This window comes from Puma concolor, chromosome A1 (assembly GCF_028749965.1).
Source record: "Puma concolor isolate L17-30 chromosome A1, mPumCon1.1.hap2, whole genome shotgun sequence".
Taxonomy (NCBI): domain Eukaryota; kingdom Metazoa; phylum Chordata; class Mammalia; order Carnivora; family Felidae; genus Puma; species Puma concolor.
Genome location: NC_141667.1, coordinates 214181702 through 214206416, shown reverse-complemented (window position 1 = coordinate 214206416; position 24715 = coordinate 214181702). Strand labels below are relative to the sequence as shown.

General features: G+C 42.1%; 1 protein-coding gene and 1 long non-coding RNA gene across 2 annotated transcripts in view; one reads left to right on the top strand and one right to left on the bottom strand.

Annotated features, from left to right (window-relative positions):
• The first annotated feature begins 664 nt into the window (after positions 1-664).
• LOC147584749 (uncharacterized) lies at positions 665-4959 on the top strand. Its single transcript, XR_015255955.1, has 3 exons — positions 665-1037; positions 2843-2912; positions 3986-4959. It is a non-coding gene; the product is annotated as an uncharacterized LOC147584749 (long non-coding RNA).
• Positions 4960-5761: 802 nt separating this feature from the next.
• TNFSF11 (TNF superfamily member 11) overlaps positions 5762-24715 on the bottom strand; it is a 38417-nt gene continuing 19463 nt past the window's right edge. Inside the window, exons 3-5 of the mRNA XM_086711499.1 lie at positions 11425-11470; positions 11246-11344; positions 5762-7299 (exon numbers count right to left, since the gene is read on the bottom strand). Coding sequence (XP_086567625.1) covers positions 6878-7299; positions 11246-11344; positions 11425-11470 — 567 coding nt within the window. The 3' untranslated portion in view covers positions 5762-6877. The remainder of the gene's footprint in view (positions 7300-11245; positions 11345-11424; positions 11471-24715) is intronic.

Sequence of the window (24715 nt, the reverse complement as noted above, 5' to 3'; positions counted from 1 at the left end):
GTCTCACATTGTGGGGCCCTAGATTGATTTAGCACCAAAAGCTGCCATATCGTTTCTTTGTTGAAAACATTAGTTTTAATGCTCTTTATTATTGAATTCAATGGCAGCGTAACAATAGTCAGGGAGATTTTGGAAAGAAGAAAACATCTATAATCCCATTTCCCTAACACAATAACATTCTCATACACGTCTATCCCCTCTGGGATCTGTCTCATGCATTCACATTTTCAGAATTTTGCAGATCTGGGGATTTTTGTATCATTCAGTATTTTACTTATGAGTTGTTTTCCCGGCCCCAGCCTCTTCTGATGGTTTCCTTGTCCCTCCGTGAAAGCCATAACCACAAGGAGAAGGATATCAGGGTGACTGGCCCCATTAATAATTGTGATTTGGAAAGCATAGTAGGTTGAATGGTGGCCTCAAAAAGATATGTCTACATTCTAAACCTAGTACCTGTGGATAATACTTTATTTAGGAAATGGCTCATTGCAGGTACAATTAAGGATCTTGAGAGGAAATCTTCCTCTTTAAAAAAAATTTTTTTAATATGTATTCATTTTTGAGAGAGAGAGAGAGAGAGAAAGAGAGAGAGAAAGAGACCGAGTGTGAGCAGGGGAGGTGCAGAAAGAGAGGGAGACACAGAATCCGAAGCAGGATCCAGGCTCTGAGCTGTCAGGACAGAGCCAGAGGCGGGGCTCGAACCCATGAACCACGAGATCATGACCTGAGCCAAAGTCAGATGCTCAACCAGCTGAGCCACCTAGGGACCCTGAGAGGAAATCTTTTTCTATTATCCAGGGGGGCCCTAAATCCAATGACAGATGTCCACAACTCCCACCAAAAATGCAATAAAAACTTTAATTTTGTAGGCTCCACACATGGAGCCCAACACAGGGCTTGAACTCAGAACCCTGACATCAAGACCTGAGCTGTGATCAAGAATCAGATGATTAACCAACTGAACCACCCAGGCACCCTACAATAAAAACAAACTTATGAAGATGCTGGTTACTTTACCCAAGATTCCAACATCACAGGTATGGTACTGATCTCTCAACCCCTGCCCTTCCTGCCATCACCCACCCCCTGGCGTGCAGGCAGAGCTCTTGCTAAATGCCAGCCTTGAACACCTCCACGGGCAAAGCTCCATCAAGCTTGGCTGCCTTCCTCTGAGCTCTGGAACTTTGGGTAAGTAACATTTTCTCCATCTGGTTCCCTGTCTATTATGGAGATGAATTCTTTCAAATTGGTTCCTTTTAACTCCTCATCCTTGAGCAAAATCACATTTGCCGTTAGAAAGAAGCAGCACATACAAATCCTGGTGGTGGCCATCAGCAGAGCCACAATGCTCTGGGGTGGGGTGGGGAGCAGAGAGGGAGAGACCTCACAAGGAGGGAAGTTATAAGAGGGCGCATAACAGCCTGTCCTAATCCCAGTATAGTCTCATGAAAGTAAACAGCCAACACAAACACAGCATTCTTAATTGGATTCAAATATGAATTCATTCATATTTCAGTGAAACAAGCCCTCACTGTGTTAGGTTTATTCAACAGCACCATTGCTCATGCTTCTATTGTGGCATTAATTAATTCTAGTTTAGTTATGGTTTGGTTTTTAGATGTTTATTCCTTCCTGAACTCTGTGTATAGCTGTATTGGGTTGAATAGTTTTACCTAAAAATTCACATCCACCCAGAATCTGTGAATGTGACCTTATCTGGAAATATGGTATTTGCAAAGTAATCAAGGTGAGATGAGGTCATGCTGTGTTAGGGTAGGAACTAAATCCAATGACTGGTGTCCTAATGAAGAAAGGATGGTTGAGAGATACACAAGAAGAAGATCCATGTGACAATAGAAGCAGAGATTGAAGCAATGCATCTACAAGTCAAGGAACGGGACTGCCGAACCCATCAGAATCCTAAGGAAGGATTCTTCCCTAAAACCTTCCAAGTGAGCATGGCCTTACCAACACCTTGATTGCAGATATCCAGCCTCCAGAACTGTGAGAGAACAAATTTCTGTTGTTTTAAGCCACTCGGGTTGTGCAGTTGTTACCTATTGCAGCCCTAGAAAATTAATTTCATATCTATCCTAGTGTCGCTTATAATGCATTGTCCAGGGCTTTCCTCCATATGGCCATGCATGGCAGCTAGACAAAAAAGATAACATATGTGCTTGGGGGGTGCCACGGTGGCTCAGTTGGTTAAGTGTCTGACTTCAACTAAGGTCATGATCTCCCGGTTCGTGGGTTCAGGCCCCACGTGGGGCTATGTGCTGACAGCTCAGAACCTGGAACTTGCTTCAGATTCTGTGTCTCCCTCTCTCTCTCTGCCCCTCCCCAACTCATGCTCTGTCTCTGTCTCTCTCTCTCTCAAAAATAAGTTAACGTTAAAAAAATTTTTTTTCAATGTGCTTGACTCTGGGGACTAAGTGTGTAGCAAATGGGGTGGGAAGACAATACTGGTGGCCCCTATTTGTTGAGCCCCTCGCATGTGCCAATCCTCACAACTTGTCAACACAGGTAGGTTGACTCCTACTTCACAAGGTAAAAAACTGAAATCCAAATGGTGGCCACCTGCCCGAGGTTATCAAGCAGCAGAGGGTAGATTCCAATCCTGGGTCCGGCCGACACCCAATTTGCAATCTTTCTTCCAAAAGATGTGTAAATTTCATGAGGAACTTCCATTCCACCAACATAAGATTATTAAGTTCAGGCCTTTGAGAAAACGAAGCTTCTGCAGAATCCACAGAAAGAGGAAAAAAGTAGGCTTTGCCCAAGAGAGTGACATACCATGATTTTAAGGCCCTCATAAGAGAGTTTAAATTATCAATTTTTTCAGGGGAAATTACTGTCTCTGAAGCCGGCCCTGATCCTCAGGTTCTTAGTTCTGGATGCTACTAATGGAGTAAGTAACTACTAGCTCATTCCTTTGCCCAAAGGAAAGGACACCTCTTTCAGTTTTCAAAACAGAAGATTCTACAGGATTTCTCTATAAACACTGAAAGCCAGTTGCAATATGAATAACATTATAACTGGTCCTCATCTGATAAGATCACAGAGGCTGTCGCTACTAATAGCTGGAGTACTGGTCAAGACGCTGACCGGCTCCTGTAAAGAAAATCTGTCAGCAAAGGAGAGGGGAGGGGAGGCGGGTAAATGATTAGGAAATAGAATTTTTAAATTACGAGAGTAGAAGTATCATCAAAGTGTTACTAATCAGAAGGATAGATTTCTGTTTCATAGCTAAAGTCTAGCACTCGCTGTGTACAAATTTTTTATTGTAAGAAGTGACACAAGCCTAAATCATCATAATGTGAATCAATAACTAATTAGCATTTATAAATGCAGCTTCTGGGAAACGTATTTCAGTTTCATAGCAGAGAAGCCAGAGCATCGATTAGCGAAGCCAAAAGTGAGGCTGACACATGCTTGGCCTGCCCCGAATGACCCTACAGACTAAATGTGGAACGGCAGGTTGAGTCAGAGCTGTGTCCCCCCACAGTGTACCAGTGTAACCCCAAATCAACAAGTAGACCCAGAGAGACAGGATGAGGCTTGAGGTGCTCAGGTTTCCCCCTGAGTCACTGGGAATGGGCCGTCTTCCCTGGATACTTTTCTAGGCGGGCCTAATGGAAATGCAGGAGCCAAAAGGAAGCAGGAGGGGAGTGAGGAAAGCAGCTTCACGGAACAGGAGCTGCCTCACACGTAGTGTTTTGGAAAGACGCAAGTGTGCGTGAGTCTAGTGGGTTTGGAGAAGCCGACTCACAAAGACAGACGCCTTTAAAATTCGCATGCGTTCCTTCCTTCAGATTTGGCATGTGTTAGAAAGATGATTGACGTGGGATATTTGCAACGAGCACACAATCCCACTTGCCAGAGCGTCCGGTGTGTGTGTTGGTTTCCTGACATGATTTTGTCAGTCCTCAGCGCATTCACTTCGTCGCTGCTGAGTGTTGACAGGCTCTGCTTCCATCTCGGTCAGATGCGGCAGCCTCCTTATTCCTCGAGGGCCACTAGAGAAACGGAACGTTTCTCTGAGGCAAGGGCCGGGGATTCGAGGCGAAAAGAAAAAGATGAAAACACGTAAGAAGGATGGAAATGGGAAAAGGGGTGAGTGAGAAGACAGTACAGCAGTAAAATAGTGTGTGAGGGGAAGTCGGGTATTGAGTCCTGCATTTCAGATCCCAGAAAGCCTGGAGCATCACTAGAAAAGAGGAAAAGCCTTTTCTAAACCTCCACACCCTTGGCACAGCCCCTTGTTACAGCTTACTCCTTCAAGGCACAGGCCAGTCTACACCAACATTTCATTAAGTCATAGGTTCATTCCAGCAGAGCTCTAACAATCCCTACCAGGTTGTTAACATATGCAAGTTCAACGTTACAGTCAGGCTGAATTTTCGAGGTTTTCTATAAAGGATCTCCCTTAGTATTGCAGACCATCCGCCATGTTAGTTCCCCAGTCTGGCTGGTGCCACCATGTATTGTCGCACAAGATCCTGGGTTCTTTCCAACCCTAGACTTTGGGTTTTAGCTCATCTTTGAGAGATTGCACGTCAGTTGCCTCTAAATTAAAAATAGTAATCGATATCCTACTCTATATTCACTTTCGGAAGCTTTCAGCCCACATACTATCCAGCCCAATTTAATTTCTGTAACTTCTGTGATTCCCAGGATTGGGTTCAATGGCCATTTCTCTGATACCACAGCGTGCTCTACAGGTCCATGCCCTGGAGCTCACCTCCCACACTCTTATGAGGCTCCTCCCCACTAGAAGGGAAACTTCTCAAGGGCGGGAAGAATGCTGTAGAATCCTCAGTGCCTGAGACAGTGCCTAGCACATAGTTAGTGCTCCGTAAATAATGTGGAACAAATGAACGTTATTCACCTGTGCAAATGACAGAATCACATCATAGGAGCCAGGGCAGCTAATTAGGTTCTTTATATAACAACATTTTGTGTCCGTGGAGAGTGGAGAAATTCCGATTGCACATCATTTTTCCTTAAAGCAAGGCTCAGCGATTGGGATATGCATCACTGAAATCATATTTTGTGCCAATCTACTTCAGATTTACTGATAGGTTTAAAACAATAGGTGTATTTTGGACAATGATTGAGTGCTACAATCATAGCTTTGCTGTTTTCAATGTACAATTTCTTCTTTAGCATCTGCTATTTCTTTCCTCTTTCCATTCTTCACAACCATCAAGAAACATTTATCCGCGAATGTCAAGTGCCTTATATTATGGTTTCCTGTGCCTTCCTAAGTTGCTTGTTTTCTTACATCTCTTTCAAGTGAGTAAGAGTTGGGACAGCTCTTACTGTTGGGGAGCAGAGTTGGGACAGCTCCCCACATAAATTTCCATGAGGTCGAGGATCTAGTCCATCGCTAATGTTCCCTCACCATGGTAAGCCATAAAATGTTCAGGGGCCCCTCCAGGTCAAATGGTTGTCCTGCAGGGCATTAGGAACTTGTGCACAATATCATTTTCTTCTCATGACATAGCATGACACAAACTGTTCTTTTTTGAGCGACGAAGCCTCTATTTTCGATCTGGCTACGTTCTTGCATACAAATCCCTTATAAATTATTTTTCAAATTCTGAGGTTCACTAATTCAATTAAATCCATTCTTAATTTTTAATTAAATCTGCATTTCTCCTGGTAACCTTTGGAAAGATGGAAGCCACAATACCATATTGGAGAGAATGGAATCACAGAGCAAGACAGACGGAAGAGAGGCACAGTATCACAAGGCAGGTCCTCTTATAAATTTATTTTTGTACCAAAAAAATGAACATTCAAAGGCAATGTTTTTACTGTACAATATAAAATATCATCTCCTATATTAAAAAGGGATTTTTTGCTGATAAGCCACTGATAACTTTTCCATTAAAAAAACCCCACAAAATTTACAATTTGCAGCACTTGTAGAAAAAAACACCTGTTCAATAATTATATAAATACTCCTGACAGATTCCAGTAGCCCATTATGTATACTTTTTGGCAATGTCAGCTTTCTAAAGTCAATTAGCTTCTAAATTTGAAAGGCACCTGGTGGCCAACATCCTGCTTATTATTCAAGGCATCCATTTTAATTTTTTTGCGCAGACTTGACAAGCCTGAAAAATCTACTAAGTTAAAAAGAATAAAGAAATATGATACAGTTGATAGTAGCAAAAAAACCCACATTTTTTTTCCCCCTTAGCTACAAGTTCTCCCCAGGGGATTTACAAAGTGCACCAGTTAAATATGTCTGTACATTTAAAACATTAAATATGTCAACAGCAAGACATTTTTTAAATATTTTGAATCAAATACTATGGCACAAATATAATTTACAATACTTTGCACAGAAAACATTACATCTGAAATATAACTTTAGATATCATATAAAAATACATATATTTTCTCTCCTCATTAGAAAAAGTATTTATCTGCAGGTTCCAGCATGATGTAACAATTCAAAAGAACTTAACCCTTCTGGTGATCATCCATTTGCAATGAGAGGACACCCTCTCCACTTGAGTGGCACCGTGGCGCATAACCACAGGCCAGATCCAGAGAATTAACCCCTCCCGTAGTCCGCATGAAGGCAACCATAATTGCTCCTATGGCCTAATTCTAGGAATTCGTTACAAAATTTAAAAACCTTTATGTCAGAAAGCCCTCGGACTGTAACAACCTAAGCCAACATCTCCCATTGGCTGTAAATACATGTGCTCTCTATAGTCAAAAGCATGGAAAGAGTCTTCTTGTACCATTATGGGTCATACCCCTTAGTAGTCTCACATCTATATACATCCTTCTTGGCTTGTTTACAAAAAATTTTCCATACCTCCTAGGAAATACATAATAACGCTCCAAAAAATGGGGCTCAATCTATATCTAGAACTTTAAAAGCCCCAAAGTATGTTGCATCTTGATCTGGATCCAGTAGTGAAGGGTTGGATACCTCGATGCTTATTTCCTCACCAGACCGTAGCTTAAAAAATCCTCCAACATTTATGGAATAAAAATGGAATTCAGAATTCCCTGACCAGTATTTGGTGCTACCTCCTTTCATCAGGGTATGAGAGCTCGGGATTTTGATGCTGGTTTTAGTGACATACACCATCAGCTGAAGATACTCTGTGGCGAGGTCTCCTGAAGTTTCATGATGTCGAAAGCAAATGTTGGCATACAGGAAATAAAAGCCATCTTGGTTAACTATTAGTTTTCCATTGCTGAAAGTCATGTTGGAGATCTTGGCCCAACCTCGGTCATGGTACCAGGAGGACAGGCTCACTTTGTGGGAACCTGAGGGGAGGAAAGGCACATGATTTAAAATCTGTCCCTCTGAGGAGAAGGACATCCTCACGATTCTATGAGGTTGGAGAAAAACAGCATAATAGTCATGGTTCCAATCAGAGAATACCTCATCAGAATTTATTTTCTAAAAGGGCAGAGAAACATTAAGATGTGCTTAGCACTCTCTGCTAGACATCTGAGAGAGTACAAAGACAAAAACCCAGTTTTCCTTCCCTGAAGGGGACTACAGGACATGACCGATAGGTGTGGTGTATTCAGATAAGAAGCAAGGCATATGCCCTGAGAGCCAAGGTGCAGACAGATAATTGCCATGGGAATTCAAAAGAAAGAGAGTTTGGTTCCTCCCAGAAGAATCAAGAATGACTTTGTTGAATTGCAACTGAGTCTGAGAACTTAAAAAAGGTACAGGAGTCAGCCAACAGAATCAGAAAGATCATTTAAGGCTGAAGACAGAGAATAAGCCAAAGGCAGTTGATACAGGAAAGCAAGAGACAAGTATAGGAAGAGAATTTCCAGACTCTGCTTGACTCCAATGGTTCCAATCCCTGTCCAAGAATAGTATATTTCCTGAACTCCATACCTTATCCACAGGAGGGTGCTAGAGTGAGCCTGAGAAGCCATTAGAGGCACTGCGGCCTCTAGGACCCACAGTAGCACTTTTTTCTTTTTCATTGGAGGTCCCGCCTCAGGTCATCCCAGATTATAGCATCCGGAATGTAAATATCACCCCAAATGTAACTATCATTTCAAATGTCAGTATCATCCCATGGCCGCCAGTGAATCAAGACAAGACTGCAAGACTCACAAACAGTAGTAAAATAATTCCTCCAGGCTGGTAAACAGCCACCTAAACCATCGACAAAGTAAACAAAATTCAAGAAGTTTCCCATCTGAAATTATCCCATGTTTCCCTCTTCTTACTCTACTCTGTGTTCAGTCTTTTTCTCAATTAATGACTTGTCTTATAGTTTATCTCCTATGATGACTCTTAACAGAGAGAAGCAGAAAGGTAAAGTCTACTCTCTCAGTGGGAGAATTAGCTAGTATTAGACCAAGGGCTCAGACATATAGCCTGGAAAGACAAGAAAGGAATATGAAACAGAGGGGAGAAAAGACAGGAGCCTTGACCACATATCACTCCCACTGTTAGCCAGTCCATTGGAAGGAATGTCCATATTCCCCACTAACCACCTCTCTTTTTATTCATCCACTCATCCATTCACCAATCCATTAGTTGATCAGTCATTCAATAAATATCTGTGTGGGGTCTTCTATGGAGACACTCTGCCCATAATAAAGAACTTTATCAAGCACTATGACCTCACGGCATTTAGCACTACTAGTGGAGAAAATGAGAAATAAGCAAGTAAAATAAAATAGAAAATAGAGTAGTTTCATTGCTGCATATCGCGTGACACTTGGTTGAAGTTCAGTTAAAGCATCTAACTGCCAAGTGAAAGCTGCAGAAATTAACGGTGATCAGAAGCACTCGGCCCACCGAGGGGACGAGGGCACCAGCGGACAGGGAGAATCCAATCAGATGTGGATGGGCTTGCGGTCAGCAAGGAAAACTGTTGGTGCAAAGAATGGAATGCACACAGCATGCAGAGAAGAAAGGGAGGACAGCCGTCAGCATGAAGGCAAAGGAGGACTCAAGAACAGAGAAGGGCAGGAGACAGGAAGAGAAAACTATCCTGTGATCAGGTTGAGGGACCTCGCGTGACAAGCCTGGGTTTCCATGACTGATGAGGCATGCTGACGACCTTTCACCCCAGCCCCTCATCCCCCGTGGTCAGTGCCAGTACGTGCGGGACAAGAGGCTTCTCCAAATATTTAGCCTGAGCAGCCCCCTTAAGAAAGCCATGTCGTCTGGCCTCCCAAAATACTTCCCAGTGCATTTATTCAAGCAGCTTTGAAAAAACCCATAAGCTAGCAATCAATATAAGGCAGATTCTCGGTTTTTTCTTATGTTTAAATAAACAGAAAACAGAGGCCAAAAATGAGCATGCCAAGTTAAAGCCCCCTTTCTCTGAAGACCAGTACTGGCCCAAACCAGGAGATAAATGGACTCAAGGAGTTGTTGGCTCAGCCAGAGAAGCAAATGCTATTTTCTTAAACAGAAGCATACACTACTGCATTTCACTCAGTCACAAACTCAATAACCGTCGGAAAATAACTAGGAGTTTTGCCTTGTTTTTTGGCAATGATTTGATGCTAGGTGCCTGAAGAGAACGAAAACACGCTTGCTATTGCCAAACAGACTTTGGCACACAGAGCAATGCAATATTTATCATATGCCGTTTAAAATGAACCGGAAAGATAAATGCAGAGTACATTCATAGCACACACAGCTGAGATGTCAGTATTAATTTGATTGCATTTGCTAATATGCAAAATAGTTTTCACTCAGAAAATTCGTGTAGCGTCAGTGTGAGGCACACACACATGCACAGAGAGAACATTTGTTTATGAAGCAGGTACCTGGGACAGGACGGATAGTTTAGGAAAATGTGCTACAAACCAAAGAGTTGGCTTCTCAGCTTCTACGTCTACAGTCGGGAAACATCTCTCTGCGGCCCATGCTATGATAGTGGCTGCAAAATCATTACCAAAACTTGGATATTTTTTTTAACTCCAAGAAAAATGAGCCTTAAATGATTTTTTAGAACAAAGTGGAATATGGATAATTATTTAATTAAATTCAAATAATAATAACAACTTGCTTTCATGGAGTGCTTACTGTATGCCAGCTTCTGTAAGAGCATGCTCCGACATTGCCTCATTTAGTCTCCACAGCCACCCCACGAGGTGGATGTGATCACCATCCCCTGAAGAAGCTGATACACAAATTATTCCAATAATTTGCATGAGGTCATACAGCCAATGAGGTACAGTGGGCCTCACACCCCGGCTGTCAGACTTCAGAGCCCCTGCTATTAAAACCACATTCATCTATTTCTTACAGGAAAATAAGAACATAAGAGCTCTGAATTTACTTCTCTCTGACAAAGCCAACTGGCCACAGGGTCCTAATATGATAGACTGTAGTGTAAAAACCGTGGACTTGGGAACGAACTAGAGTGGAGTTCAACTTCCAGTCTTGTCACCACCGTGACCTGGGCAGATGTACCACACGGACCTCAGTTTCCTTGTCTGCGAAATGAATGACAATCACTCACCTTGCGTGCTTGTAGCAAGGATTGGAGATAATGAATTCAGTGAGATGCCTGGTACATAGAGTACGTTGGACAAAGGTCATGATGATGATGATGGTAATGTCAACTGACGCCCTATCATAATCCTCTTTGTAACCTTTTTGATGTTCATCTATCCCAAGTAGAGTGGCCAGTGGGGATTACATGATGGAACAGCAGGGGCATTAAAGTAGATAGAGGCACAGAGCTCTGAGTTTCTTCATTTCTAAAAGATAATCAGCTTTCCAGTGCATTGAGCTAAATTCTTGCCCAGAGAAAGCGATAAGCCCTTGGAGAAGGAGGAATATGTTTCCTTTTCTAGGGGGCTACTGCCTCTTAAATATTACACTGTCAAGCCCCTACCTGGAACTCTGCAAGAGATACATCCATGAACTTCATGGGTTGGCAATGGGGATGTATCAACTTTGGTTTGGGTAAATACAGATGAACGTAACAAGAGACTGTCCTTCCCAGTTGTGCAACCTCAACTGGCAGTCATTAAAAATAAGCACCCATTCTGATGATCTAAAATTGAAGCGAGGACATCCATTCTGGCAGAGTTGAGAATAACTATTTCTACAATAGAGATTATCAACTGAACGCCAAATGATCTTTCTTCTGATCTAGAAGTTAAGGGCTCTCAAAATTTTAGTAACAGGACAATAATACTTTTGAGTATTCAAATGGGCTGATAAAGGACTTTTGAAATCGTTTTCAGGCTGGATGCTAACGGAACTTACCTGATGGGATGTCAGTGGCATTAATAGTGAGATGAGCAAAAGGCTGGGTATCAGGCTTGCCCCTCCTGGCCAGTTCTAGCCATGAACCTTCCATCATAGCTGGAGATGAGAGAAACCACGTTAGCCCAAAGAGTTCTGGCCCTATATGATTTCAAATATTCATGTAGATCCGTGTTTACCTTTCTCTGCTCTGATGTGTTGTGATCTAACTAGATGTTGTAATTCCTGAAATAAAAAGAAAAAAAAATCTTACTTGTATATTCACTCTTTCAATCAATCAGTAAGAATTCAGGACTGTTGGAAATACAATAAATTAATTTTCTTTCCTTCAAACTATGCCAGACATATATAGGCAGTGAAATTCTTTGGTGTTCTAGGTAGCTATCAAGAGAATTTCATCCCTAAGAATTATGTCTATATGCTTAAAAAATAGACCACACACATGCCATCTAATAAAATACTTTGGACGATAAGAGGAAATAAAAGACAATGTAAATTATAAAACCTGGAATAATTAAACATAATTAAGAATTTGTAGCAGGTACACAAATGAAGATGAAGTTACCCAGGAAAAAAACAATTACCACAGAATAAATAACCCTCTTAAATCTTTAGGGAGGCTCTTTTTGTATCTATTTCATCAGTGAATTCCTGTTATGACACTGAAGCTCGGCCCACAGCAAAGAGAATAATGCCCAGCTCCCAATGATTAATTTTTTATTTAAAAATATCACGGTGCATTTAAAGTACTATATGGAAGTCTAAGAGCTTTTGGAGGATCAATAGTTAAGTTTAAATACTGCCACAAAGAGGTTGAGAAACAAACCAGAGAAAGAAAGAGCACAAGTATATAACGAGCGTAGGTAATGGCCTAACTCAATTTGAGCCCTGAGAATGAAGCATCCAACTACATGCCCACCTGAATCAAGACCTCAGCTACCGTTAAATAGTAAGGTGGAGTAGGTAAAACCTCAGGTTTAACTTCAATTCAAATCCCTTATCAGCCACCTACTTATACTAAGGACATTCATAGCACCTCCTCTATCATAAGGTGGGTGTTAAGATTAAATGACATAATGCATGTAGCAGAGTGTCTCTGGTAATTCAAATACCTAGATACTAGAAACACTCTGGAGAGATGCCTAATTCCTCTGTTACTGGGATGACCATCCATGGTAGCCTTCTCCTCAGCCCCCTGCCCCATCCCATGATGTTTAAAACATTAGCCATATAGCTTAAGTTCTTTGAGTGTCTGGAGAGAAGGGCTTTGAGATAGGTGATAGATGATAGATAGATAGACAGACAAAGGCAAACTATAACTTCAACTGTTAACAGTTGGAAGGGTTCTAGAGATAAGATAACACTGAATTGTCTCTCTGCCCTCAGGACTCCCAAGAGAGATAAGAATCTATACTTTTAAAGACCCTTGGAGAAAATAGCACACCTGTTTTCTGTTACCTAAAGAAGTCAGTCTGACTTTTACAAGGAACCATGGTTGCTCATCCAGGGCTACATTCTCCCCGTGCCTTGACCCAGAACATGCACTACAAAGCTCTGGGAGCATGGTTTGCGGGAAGTACTAAGCAAATTGTGGCAGCCCCTTTTGAGCTGTGCAATGGCCCTTACCAGACCTTCTTCCCACTCCATCCAAGATTTATTTTTCTCCCCTGCTGACCTCCAATCACCCAAGTCTCTTCTTGTGACCTTTTGATTCGCAATGGTACTCTGATTTCTGGAATTTCCTGTATTTAGTCTCCCCTGTATTTACAACAGAGATTTATATATACAAAATGTACCTTTATACATTGTGTATATTTTTATGCATATATATGCATATATATATACATATACATATACACACAATGCATCTTTATACATTTTACATATTCACACATTTATAATGGAGATATATATACTTGTACATTGTATATATATATTTTTTATATTTTATTTTATTCTTAAATATTAAATTTATTGTCAAATTGGTTTCCATACCACACCCAGTGCTCATCCCATATATTTATACATTTATAGTATAATATGTCTTTATAGATTGTGAATATCTTTATACATATGTATATGCAATGTGTCTTTACCTGATTACTGTCTCTTAAAAGATTGGAATAGGAACCTTGATGACAGAGCAACAGAAATTTAAAGCTACCTTCATTTTCCCTCTAGCCCTGACCTGCCTCATCCTCAGAGAGGAGAGGGAGGAGGGAGAAAGGAAGCAAAATTAAGTGTGTCCACAAATGTCTGGTTCGTGCTTTTCTATGGAGAAAAACACACATCTTATGGAGAAAAGCATGGAGATTACCTATATGCCAGCTCAGTAGTTCTTGGGCTTGAGCGTGCATCACAGTCTCCCAGAGGGTGTGTTGAAACACAGTGTCTGACCCAGTAAGGTCTTGGGTGGGACCTGAGAATTTGCATTTCTAACAGGTGCACTGGTGCTCCAGGCCTAAGGCCTCACTTTGAGAACAACATTCCCTCTGACATCCCAAAAGATTTCAGAGATGGGCAAATCTGAAATACGTTTGAAGCTTCAGACCCAGGCAAAGAAGCAGCAGACTAAAGCCAGTGATGAAATGGGCAGGCAAAGGTTGTTCTCTCCCACCTGGGAAAAAACTGCCCATTCAATCAGTGACTTCTAGGTCAGAACCGTGACAGAAACTTTTCATTACAAGAAAATTCAATAACCAGCACCAGTCAGAAGCACTTTCAATGACTGCTTAAAAAAAAAAAAAAAAGTCAAATACCAAAAAAGCCAAAACAAAAAATAAAAAAAAAACCCTAACGTGTCATGACCCAGGACGAATTAAAACTCTAGCTAGAGACCCATTAGGCAATGCTGCTTTCATGTTATATTTGTTTTTAGGTACTCAAGACTTGTAGTTCCTCTCAGAAACCCTACAAGGGAAGTTTCCATGTGAAAAGGGAGTACATGATGTGTGTAAAAGCTAAAGCTTATACATTTGTACACACAGTATATCTTTATACAAGCATATATCTTTATAGCTTTATATATATATATTCATGTGTATTTTATATATATATATATATATATATATATATATATATATATATTTATGTATCTTTACCTCACTCCCGATTTTTTGGACTCTAACATGAGTGTTATTTATGTGCATGGATGTCAACCATGAAGAACATTCTTCTCAGACTACTCCTTTAGGGTACCCAGGCCCCAACTCCAGCCAGTCTAATGTAACTAGTCTGATACTGACTTGGTATTTTTTAAAAGAATCTAAGTGAGTTTTTTCATGTTTATTTATTTTTGAGCGAGTGCAAGCAGGGGAGGGGCAAACAGAGGGGGACGGAAGATCCAAAGCAGGCTCTGAGCTGACGGGGGCTCGAACTCACCAACCGCAAGATCATGACCTGAGCTGAAGTCCGACACTAAACCAACTGAGCCACCCAGGGGCCCCTCCAGGTGATTCTAACATAGGGCAGGCACTGACAAACATTATTACTAATTAAGTGCTCCCGTGAATGGTTGTTTGGTGACATCTTCTCTGGTCACAGATTAATTATATTCTCACAACTTACATATATCCTGCATATTCATACTGAAAATTAAATTACCCCTGGAGAGGGAAGATGGCGGCGTAGGAGGACGCTGGGCTCACCGCGCGTCCTGCTGATCACTTAGATTCCACCTACACCTGCCTAAATAACCCAGAAAACCACCAGAGGATTAGCAGAACGGAGTCGCCGGAGCCAAGCGCAGACGAGAGGCCCACGGAAGAGGGTAGGAAGGGCGGCGAGGCGGTGCGCGCTCCACGGACTGGCGGGAGGGAGCCGGGGCGGAGGGGCGGCTCACCGGCCAAGCAGAGCCCCCGAGTCTGGCTTGCAAAAAGCGGAGGGGCCTGACGGACTGTGTTCCGACAGCAAGCGCGACTTAGCGTCTGGGAGGTCATAAGTTAACAGCTCTGCTCAGAAAGCGGGAAGGCTGGAGGACAAAGGGAAGGAGAGCTGCTGAGCCCCCGGACGACAGAGCTCAGTTTGGTGGGGAACAAAGGCGCTCGCCAGCGCCATCTTCCCCGCCCATCCCCCAGCCAAAATCCCAAAGAGAACCAGTTCCTGCCAGGGAACTTGCTCGCTCCGCGCAAACACCCAACTCTGCGCTTCTGCGGAGCCAAACCTCCGGCAGCGGATCTGACTCCCTCCTGCTGCCACAGGGCCCCTCCTGAAGAGGATCACCTAAGGAGAAGCAAGCTAAGCCTGCCCCTCCTGCCCCTGTGCACCTTGCCTACCCACCCCAGCTAAGACGCCAGATCCCCAGCATCACAAGCCTGGCAGTCTGCAAGTAGCCCAGACAGGCCACCCCACCCCACAGTGAATCCCGCCCCTAGGAGAGGGGAAGAGAAGGCACGCACCAGTCTGACTGTGGCCCCAGCGGTGGGCTCCGGGCAGACATCAGGTCTGACTGCGGCTCCGCCCACCAACTCCAGTTATACACCACAGCACAGGGGAAGTGCCCTGCAGGTCCTCACCACGCCAGGGACTATCCAAAATGACCAAGCGGAAGAATTCCCCTCAGAAGAATCTCCAGGAAATAACAACAGCTAATGAGCTGATCAAAAAGGATTTAAATAATATAACAGAAAGTGAATTTAGAATAATAGTCATAAAATTAATCGCTGGGCTTGAAAACAGTATAGCTGACAGCAGAGAATCTCTTGCTACAGAGATCAAGGGACTAAGGAACAGTCACGAGGAGCTGAAAAACGCTTTAAACGAAATGCATAACAAAATGGAAACCACCACAGCTCGGATTGAAGAGGCAGAGGAGAGAATAGGTGAACTAGAAGATAAAGTTATGGAAAAAGAGGAAGCTGAGAAAAAGAGAGATAAAAAAATCCAGGAGTACGAGGGGAAAATTAGAGAACTAAGTGATACACTAAAAAGAAATAATATACGCATTATTGGTATCCCAGAGGAGGAAGAGAGAGGGAAAGGTGCTGAAGGGGTACTTGAAGAAATAATAGCTGAGAACTTCCCTGAACTGGGGAAGGAAAAAGGCATTGAAATCCAAGAGGCACAGAGAACTCCCTTCAGACGTAACTTGAATCGATCTTCTGCACGACATATCATAGTGAAACTGGCAAAATACAAGGATAAAGAGAAAATTTTGAAAGCAGCAAGGGGTAAACGTGCCCTCACATATAAAGGGAGACCTATAAGACTCGTGACTGATCTCTCTTTTGAAACTTGGCAGGCCAGAAAGAATTGGCACGAGATTTTCAGTGTGCTAGACAGAAAAAATATGCAGCCGAGAATCCTTTATCCAGCAAGTCTGTCATTTAGAATCGAAGGAGAGATAAAGGTCTTCCCAAACAAACAAAAACTGAAGGAATTTGTCACCACTAAACCAGCCCTACAAGAGATCCTAAGGGGGACCCTGTGAGACAAAGTACCAGAGACATCACTACAAGCATAAAAAACATACAGACATCACAATGACTCTAAACCCATATCTTTCTATAATAACACTGAATGTAAATGGATTAAATGCGCCAACCAAAAGACTTAGGGTATCAGAATGGATAAAAAAACAAGACCCATCTATTTGCTGTCTACAAGAGACTCATTTTAGACCTGAGGACACCTTTAGATTGAGAGTGAGGGGATGGAGATCTATTTATCATGCTACTGGAAGCCAAAAGAAAGCTGGAGTAGCCATCCTTATATCAGACAAACTAGACTTTAAATTAAAGGCTGTAACAAGAGATGAAGAAGGACATTATATAATAGTGACAGGGTCTATCCATCAGGAAGAGCTAACAATTATAAATGTCTATGCACCGAATACCGGAGCGCCCAAATATATAAAACAATTACTCATAAACAGAAGCAACCTTATTGATAAGAATGTGGTAATTGCAGGGGACTTTAACACCCCACTTACAGAAATGGATAGATCAACTAGACACACGGTCAATAAAGAAACAAGGGCCCTGAATGAGACATTGGATCAGATGGACTTGACAGATATATTTAGAACTCTGCATCCCAAAGCAACAGAATATACTTTCTTCTCGAGTGCACATGGAACATTCTCCAAGATAGATCATATACTGGGTCACAAAACAGCCCTTCATAAGTTTACAAGAATTGAAATCATACCATGCATACTTTCAGACCACAATGCTATGAAGCTTGAAATCAACCACAGAAAAAAGTCTGGAAAACCTCCAAAAGCATGGAGGTTAAAGAACACCCTACTCACGAATGAGTGGGTCAACCAGGCAATTAGAGAAGAAATTAAAAAATATATGGAAACAAATGAAAATGAAAATACAACAATCCAAACGCTTTGGGATGCAGCGAAGGCAGTCCTGAGAGGAAAATACATTGCAATCCAGGCCTATCTCAAGAAACAAGAAAAATCCCAAATACAAAATCTAACAGCACACCTAAAGGAAATAGAAGCAGAACAGCAAAGGCAGCCTAAACCCAGCAGAAGAAGAGAAATAATAAAGATCAGAGCAGAAATAAACAATATAGAATCTAAAAAAACTGTAGAGCAGATCAACGAAACCAAGAGTTGGTTTTTTGAAAAAATCAACAAAATTGACAAACCTCTAGCCAGGCTTCTCAAAAAGAAAAGGGAGATGACCCAAATAGATAAAATCATGAATGAAAATGGAATTATTACAACCAATCCCTCAGAGATACAAACAATTATCAGGGAATACTATGAAAAATTATATGCCAACAAATTGGACAACCTGGAAGAAATGGACAAATTCCTGAACACCCACACTCTTCCAAAACTCAATCAGGAGGAAATAGAAAGCTTGAACAGACCCATCACCAGCGAAGAAATTGAATCGGTTATCAAAAATCTCCCAACAAATAAGAGTCCAGGACCAGATGGCTTCCCAGGGGAGTTCTACCAGACGTTTAAAGCAGAGATAATACCTATCCTTCTCAAGCTATTCCAAGAAATAGAAAGGGAAGGAAAACTTCCAGACTCATTCTATGAAGCCAGTATTACTTTGATTCCTAAACCAGACAGAGACCCAGTAAAAAAAGAGAACTACAGGCCAATATCCCTGATGAATATGGATGCAAAAATTCTCAATAAGATACTAGCAAATCGAATTCAACGGCATATAAAAAGAATTATTCACCATGATCAAGTGGGATTCATTCCTGGGATGCAGGGCTGGTTCAACATTCGCAAATCAATCAACGTGATACATCACATTAACAAAAAAAAGGAGAAAAACCATATGATCCTGTCAATCGATGCAGAAAAGGCCTTCGACAAAATCCAGCACCCTTTCTTAATAAAAACTCTTGAGAAAGTCGGGATAGAAGGAACATACTTAAAGATCATAAAAGCCATTTATGAAAAGCCCACAGCTAACATCATCCTCAACGGGGAAAAACTGAGAGCTTTTTCCCTGAGATCAGGAACACGACAGGGATGCCCACTCTCACCGCTGTTATTTAACATAGTGCTGGAAGTTCTAGCAACAGCAATCAGACAACAAAAGGAAATCAAAGGCGTCAAAATTGGCAAAGATGAAGTCAAGCTTTCGCTCTTTGCAGATGACATGATATTATACATGGAAAATCCGATAGACTCCACCAAAAGTCTGCTAGAACTGATACATGAATTCAGCAAAGTTGCAGGATACAAAATCAATGTACAGAAATCAGTTGCATTCTTATACACTAACAATGAAGCAACAGAAAGACAAATAAAGAAACTGATCCCATTCACAATTGCACCAAGAAGCATAAAATACCTAGGAATAAATCTAACCAAAGATGTAAAGGATCTGTATGCTGAAAACTATAGAAAGCTTATGAAGGTAATTGAAGAAGATTTAAAGAAATGGAAAGACATTCCCTGCTCATGGATTGGAAGAATAAATATTATCAAAATGTCAATACTACCCAAAGCTATCTACACATTCAATGCAATCCCAATCAAAATTGCACCAGCATTCTTCTCGAAACTAGAACAAGCAATCCTAAAATTCATATGGAACCACAAAAGGCCCCGAATAGCCAAAGTAATTTTGAAGAAGAAGACCAAAGCAGGAGGCATCACAATCCCAGACTTTAGCCTCTACTACAAAGCTGTCATCATCAAGACAGCATGGTATTGGCAGAAAAACAGACACATAGACCAATGGAATAGAATAGAAACCCCAGAACTAGACCCACAAACGTATGGCCAACTCATCTTTGACAAAGCAGGAAAGAACATCCAATGGAAAAAAAGACAGTCTCTTTAACAAATGGTGCTGGGAGAACTGGACAGCAACATGCAGAAGGTTGAAACTAGACCACTTTCTCACACCATTCACAAAAATAAACTCAAAATGGATAAAGGACCTGAATGTGAGACAGGAAACCATCAAAACCTTAGAGGAGAAAGCAGGAAAAGACCTCTCTGACCTCAGCCGTAGCAATCTCTTACTCGACACATCCCCAAAGGCAAGGGAATTAAAAGCAAAAGTGAATTGCTGGGACCTTATGAAGATAAAAAGCTTCTGCACAGCAAAGGAAACAACCAACAAAACTAAAAGGCAACCAACGGAATGGGAAAAGATATTTGCAAATGACATATCGGACAAAGGGCTAGTATCCAAAATCTATAAAGAGCTCACCAAACTCCACACCCGAAAAGCAAATAACCCAGTGAAGAAATGGGCAGAAAACATGAATAGACACTTCTCTAAAGAAGACATCCGGATGGCCAACAGGCACATGAAAAGATGTTCAGCGTCGCTCCTTATCAGGGAAATACAAATCAAAACCACACTCAGGTATCACCTCACGCCAGTCAGAGTGGCCAAAATGAACAAATCAGGAGACTATAGATGCTGGAGAGGATGTGGAGAAACGGGAACCCTCTTGCACTGTTGGTGGGAATGCAAATTGGTGCAGCCGCTCTGGAAAGCAGTGTGGAGGTTCCTCAGAAAATTAAAAATAGACCTACCCTATGACCCAGCAATAGCACTGCTAGGAATTTATCCAAGGGACACAGGAGTACTGATGCATAGGGGCACTTGTACCCCAATGTTCATAGCAGCACTCTCAACAATAGCCAAATTATGGAAAGAGCCTAAATGTCCATCAACTGATGAATGGATAAAGAAATTGTGGTTTATATACACAATGGAGTACTACGTGGCAATGAGAAAAAATGAAATATGGCCTTTTGTAGCAACGTGGATGGAACTGGAGAGTGTGATGCTAAGTGAAATAAGCCATACAGAGAAAGACAGATACCATATGGTTTCACTCTTATGTGGATCCTGAGAAACTCAAGAGAAACCCATGGGGGAGGGGAAAAAAAAAAAAAAAAAGAGGTTAGAGTGGGAGAGAGCCAAAGCATAAGAGACTGTTGAGAACTGAGAACAAACTAAGGGTTGATGGGGGGTGGGAGGGAGGAGAGGGTGGGTGATGGGTACTGAGGAGGGCACCTTTTGGGATGAGCACTGGGTGTTGTATGGAAACCAATTTGACAATAAATTTCATATATAAAAAAAAAATAAATAAATAAAAAATAAAAAAAAAATAAAAATTAAAAAAAAAAAAAAAAAAAAAAAAAAAAAAAAGAAAATTAAATTACCCCTTACATTTGTAGCCAACAAAGTAGTTTCCCTTGTATTGTCGTATTTGATTCTTATTAGAATCAGAGGCTGGGTAATTATCACTAACCTGATTTTTCAGACTGGGAAATGGAGGCTGAAAGAGAATAAGGACTGCCCTAATTAAGGCTGGGACTAGAACCTCTGCCTTCTGACTTCTCTTTTAGAGCTCTATGCCCACCTCCTTTTACAAGATGGAATCCTCAAATACACACCTGAAAGCTGGCAGAAAAGTTTCGTGGGCTCGTGATGAGGTTCAGAACCTGCTACCCCAAGATATAATGTCTTGGCATAGTGAATATTTTTAGCTGAAGGAATTTGAGAAATGGCAGGTGCAGTAAGGACTCCCTGACCTTGTCCTTCTTCTCTGAAGCAGGTCATAAGACCGTCATGAGAGAGTGCTGTCCTCATAACTGGCGGAAAGGAGCATCCTTATCTCCAAGATGGAAGGACGCCAAGAAGAATCTGAGGGAATGGGCCTCCTCAGTTTACTTAGCTCAGACCCTTTGCCCTATCACATTTTCCCACTTCACCAAACCTGGTATAAAAACCAATCAGGTTAGGGGCGCCTGGGTAGCTCAGTCGGTTGAGCGTCCGACTTCGGCTCAGGTCATGATCTTGCCCTCTGTGAGTTCGAGCCCCGTGTCAGGGTCTATGCTGACAGCTCAGAACCTGGAGCGTGCTTCTGATTCTGTGTCTCCCTCTCTTTCTGCCCCTCCCCTGCTTATGCGCTGTCTCTCTCTCTCAAAAATAAATATACATTAAAAAAAATTTTTAAAAATCAGGTTAACCATTTCTTCAGGTCTCCATTTCTTTATGAAGTCTATATTCAATAAATGTGTATGCTCTTCTCTTATTAATCTTTCTTTCATCAGTCTAATTTATGAAGTCCCAACTGGAGAACCTAAGTGGATAGAGGGACTGACTACACCTGTCAAGAAATCCTTAGAGGGTGTTTTCCTCCCTGAAGTAGAAATTCTAAAAGGAGGTTTCCCTTCCCTGGGGATCTGGTGCCTAGTACCTGCCAGCAACCTGGAAAACCTGACAGAAAGCTGCCTTTGTTTTCAAGTTTTTATTTATTTATTGTTGAGAGAGAGAGAGAGAGAGATGGAGAGAGAGAATCCCACACAGTGCTGAGCCTGACATGGGGCTCGAACTCACGAACCAGATCATGACCTGAGCTGAAATCAAGAGTCAGAGGCTTATAACCGACTGAGCCACCCAGGCGTCCCCAAAAAGGAGTCTTGACATCAGGAAATATGGTCTTGGAATTCCCAGGGTCTTCAGAAAATCACTGTCTCAGACCGGGCTGAGCCATGTTCAGGGCTTGGCTGGTCAACCGCCCAAACTACAGCCTGCAGACCTTGGGCATGAGGGGCACCGTGTCTCCGGATGGAACACTGTCAAGCCCACTCCACACAGCAGGAGCCACTCGGCTTTGTCAGTTTTCTCAAGGATCGGATACTTTGCTACGTATATACCGACCACGGACCTTTCTTGAATGCCCCCTGATATTTTTAATTTTCAAGATTACAGGAAACCTTCTAAAGGAGCACTGGTACTCCAGCCCAACTGACAATTCCATTTGTTGTCTAAGCAGTGCATTTACATTTATTTTCACCCACTTTCGTCCTCTACTGCTGTTGCACTAGAGTATCTTAAAACGTGCAGTTCTTTATTCCCAAACCTTATCACTCAGACATCGCTTCTGGTTTCTTTGAATTCAAAAAGTTCTGATCATTTAATCCGGGGAAAACAGTACAAAGGATATCCCATCTCCTTCCCTCTGAACAAATTATTCAGATGAAAGAGATCTTTTTTAGAAAGTTGTGTGTGATTTATCCTACTTTAAAGCCAGCTGTAAGTTAAAAAAAAAAAAAACAAAACGCACTCTCTGGATAAACATCCAGTGCATAGTGGACCATAAAGAAGTACAGGTAGTTGACATACCTCCCAGCAGGAAGCAGGAAGTTTCCAAGGTGAGGAAGTCAGGCAGAGGGTCCTCCTAAGGTCTCAGGTCTTTGCTAAGAGCCACAAGAGAGAAGCCACCGTCTGCTCCCCCAGGAAGACCAGCGATCTGCCTTCTCAGAAGACAGCGTGTTTAGCATCTATTACGTGCCAGGGACAGAAAGAATGGCCCCGTGGTTTCTATCAACCATCCATGACAACTAGGATCATTACCTATAAGCTACCAAGAAAACTCACATGAATGAATGAATTTATTTTAAGGTCACGCTGTAACAAGTAGGCTTTCCAGCAAAATTATGCATTTTTAGATAAGCGTAATTTGGACCTAAATTATGATAGCTTCATTTAACCCTTCAAAACAGGACAAGAAGGAAAGCAGGACTGCTGGTAGGCAGCCAAAGAAATTGCAGCCAAGTCAGGGACTAAAGAAAGCCTCTGACATACTGCCACCTAGCGGCCGCCGTCCCTCATTGACAAGCCTGGGATGCCGCAGCCAGGCTCTGCAGATTTGAAATTGCTGTCGCCCCCGCTCCAAAGTCTAAAAACAATAGAGATGAGGAGATTTCACAACATGTTTTAATCTTCTCATTGTGGTATTTTCCTATTTAGACTGCAAAACTCAGTTTCATCTTTGCTGTCGGAGTACGTCTGAACAGACAGGAAAACAACCGATAAAAAAAAATTTTTTTTTTTAATTTCGACTTTTATTTCACTCATAGAGAAATGTTGTGATTTCACAATTTCTCCTCCAGGAAAGAAAGCGCACAAAGGATTGATGTGATTGTGTAACTGTGGTCTCTGGGATTGCTTCTTTTCAGCTTCTCCCCAGCTCAAGAGCCAAGAAGCACCCAACCCAGAGTGTGGCAGGGTAAATTTGAAGAGTACGGACCGTGTCTTCAATCTGATGCAACAGGCTCTTTCAGACATCTTCTAACGTATTTTAGAATACGTCCCCAAACCTGGGGAGGTGGGAGACATCCCAGAACTGGCTCGATCTTGACAGTCAAAGCCACTTAGGAGAGATTACACTCCATAAGAATAAATACAAATACCTATGAGTATTTTCAACTCCTTTGGGTAGTTAGGAGGATTTTGCTCCAGGTAATTTAAACATTTACAGCAAATGTTCAGCACGCCTTTGAAAACTCGGACGACTGCCCCAAACAAGACTTTGAGAACATTCCAATCCGACAGTGAATGTTATCAAGTTGGTCTTATTTGCTTGATTGCAGTGTTTTATTATCTTACAAAATGATACAAGTAGATTTCAGCTCCCACCGGAGGACATTCCTAGCTTTAACGATTCCCCGAAAAGGTCAAGTTGCTGGAGGCTGGGCTTCTCGGACTGAAAAATCCCACCTGTGCATTGTGCTGTGAATTGTGTGATCCGTGTGGTGCCTGTCAGTCAGAGCACAGAAGAAGCAATTTGTACGGCCCAGCTCGAAGCTGGGGTCTCAGGTGGCTGCCTCCCTCTGCAGTACCAGCAGCAGCTGCAGGGACATCTGGCTGGTTGAACAAGGATTTAACACCCCGTTTGCCAGATATAATACAGGGTTCATACACTTGTTAACATATGTAATGCGTTCGTTTTAACATCTTAATGATACCCTTCATGTAATTCTTCTCCAACCTAGTTACAAGAATGGTGTATTCATCAGCCGAGTTAGCACATGAATACCACACATGGGTTGTTTCTGAAAACGAATAGGTTTCCTATTCCTGCCGAGAAGTCCTGCAGACTTCCGCCTCGCCTGGTGAAGCGCTCAGAGATCCATCCCCTTGGTGCCACCAAGTACAACTGCCTTCCTTCAAGCTTTCCTCCTTTCTCATCAGGATTAGAACAGCCTCCTACCTCTCTGCCAGG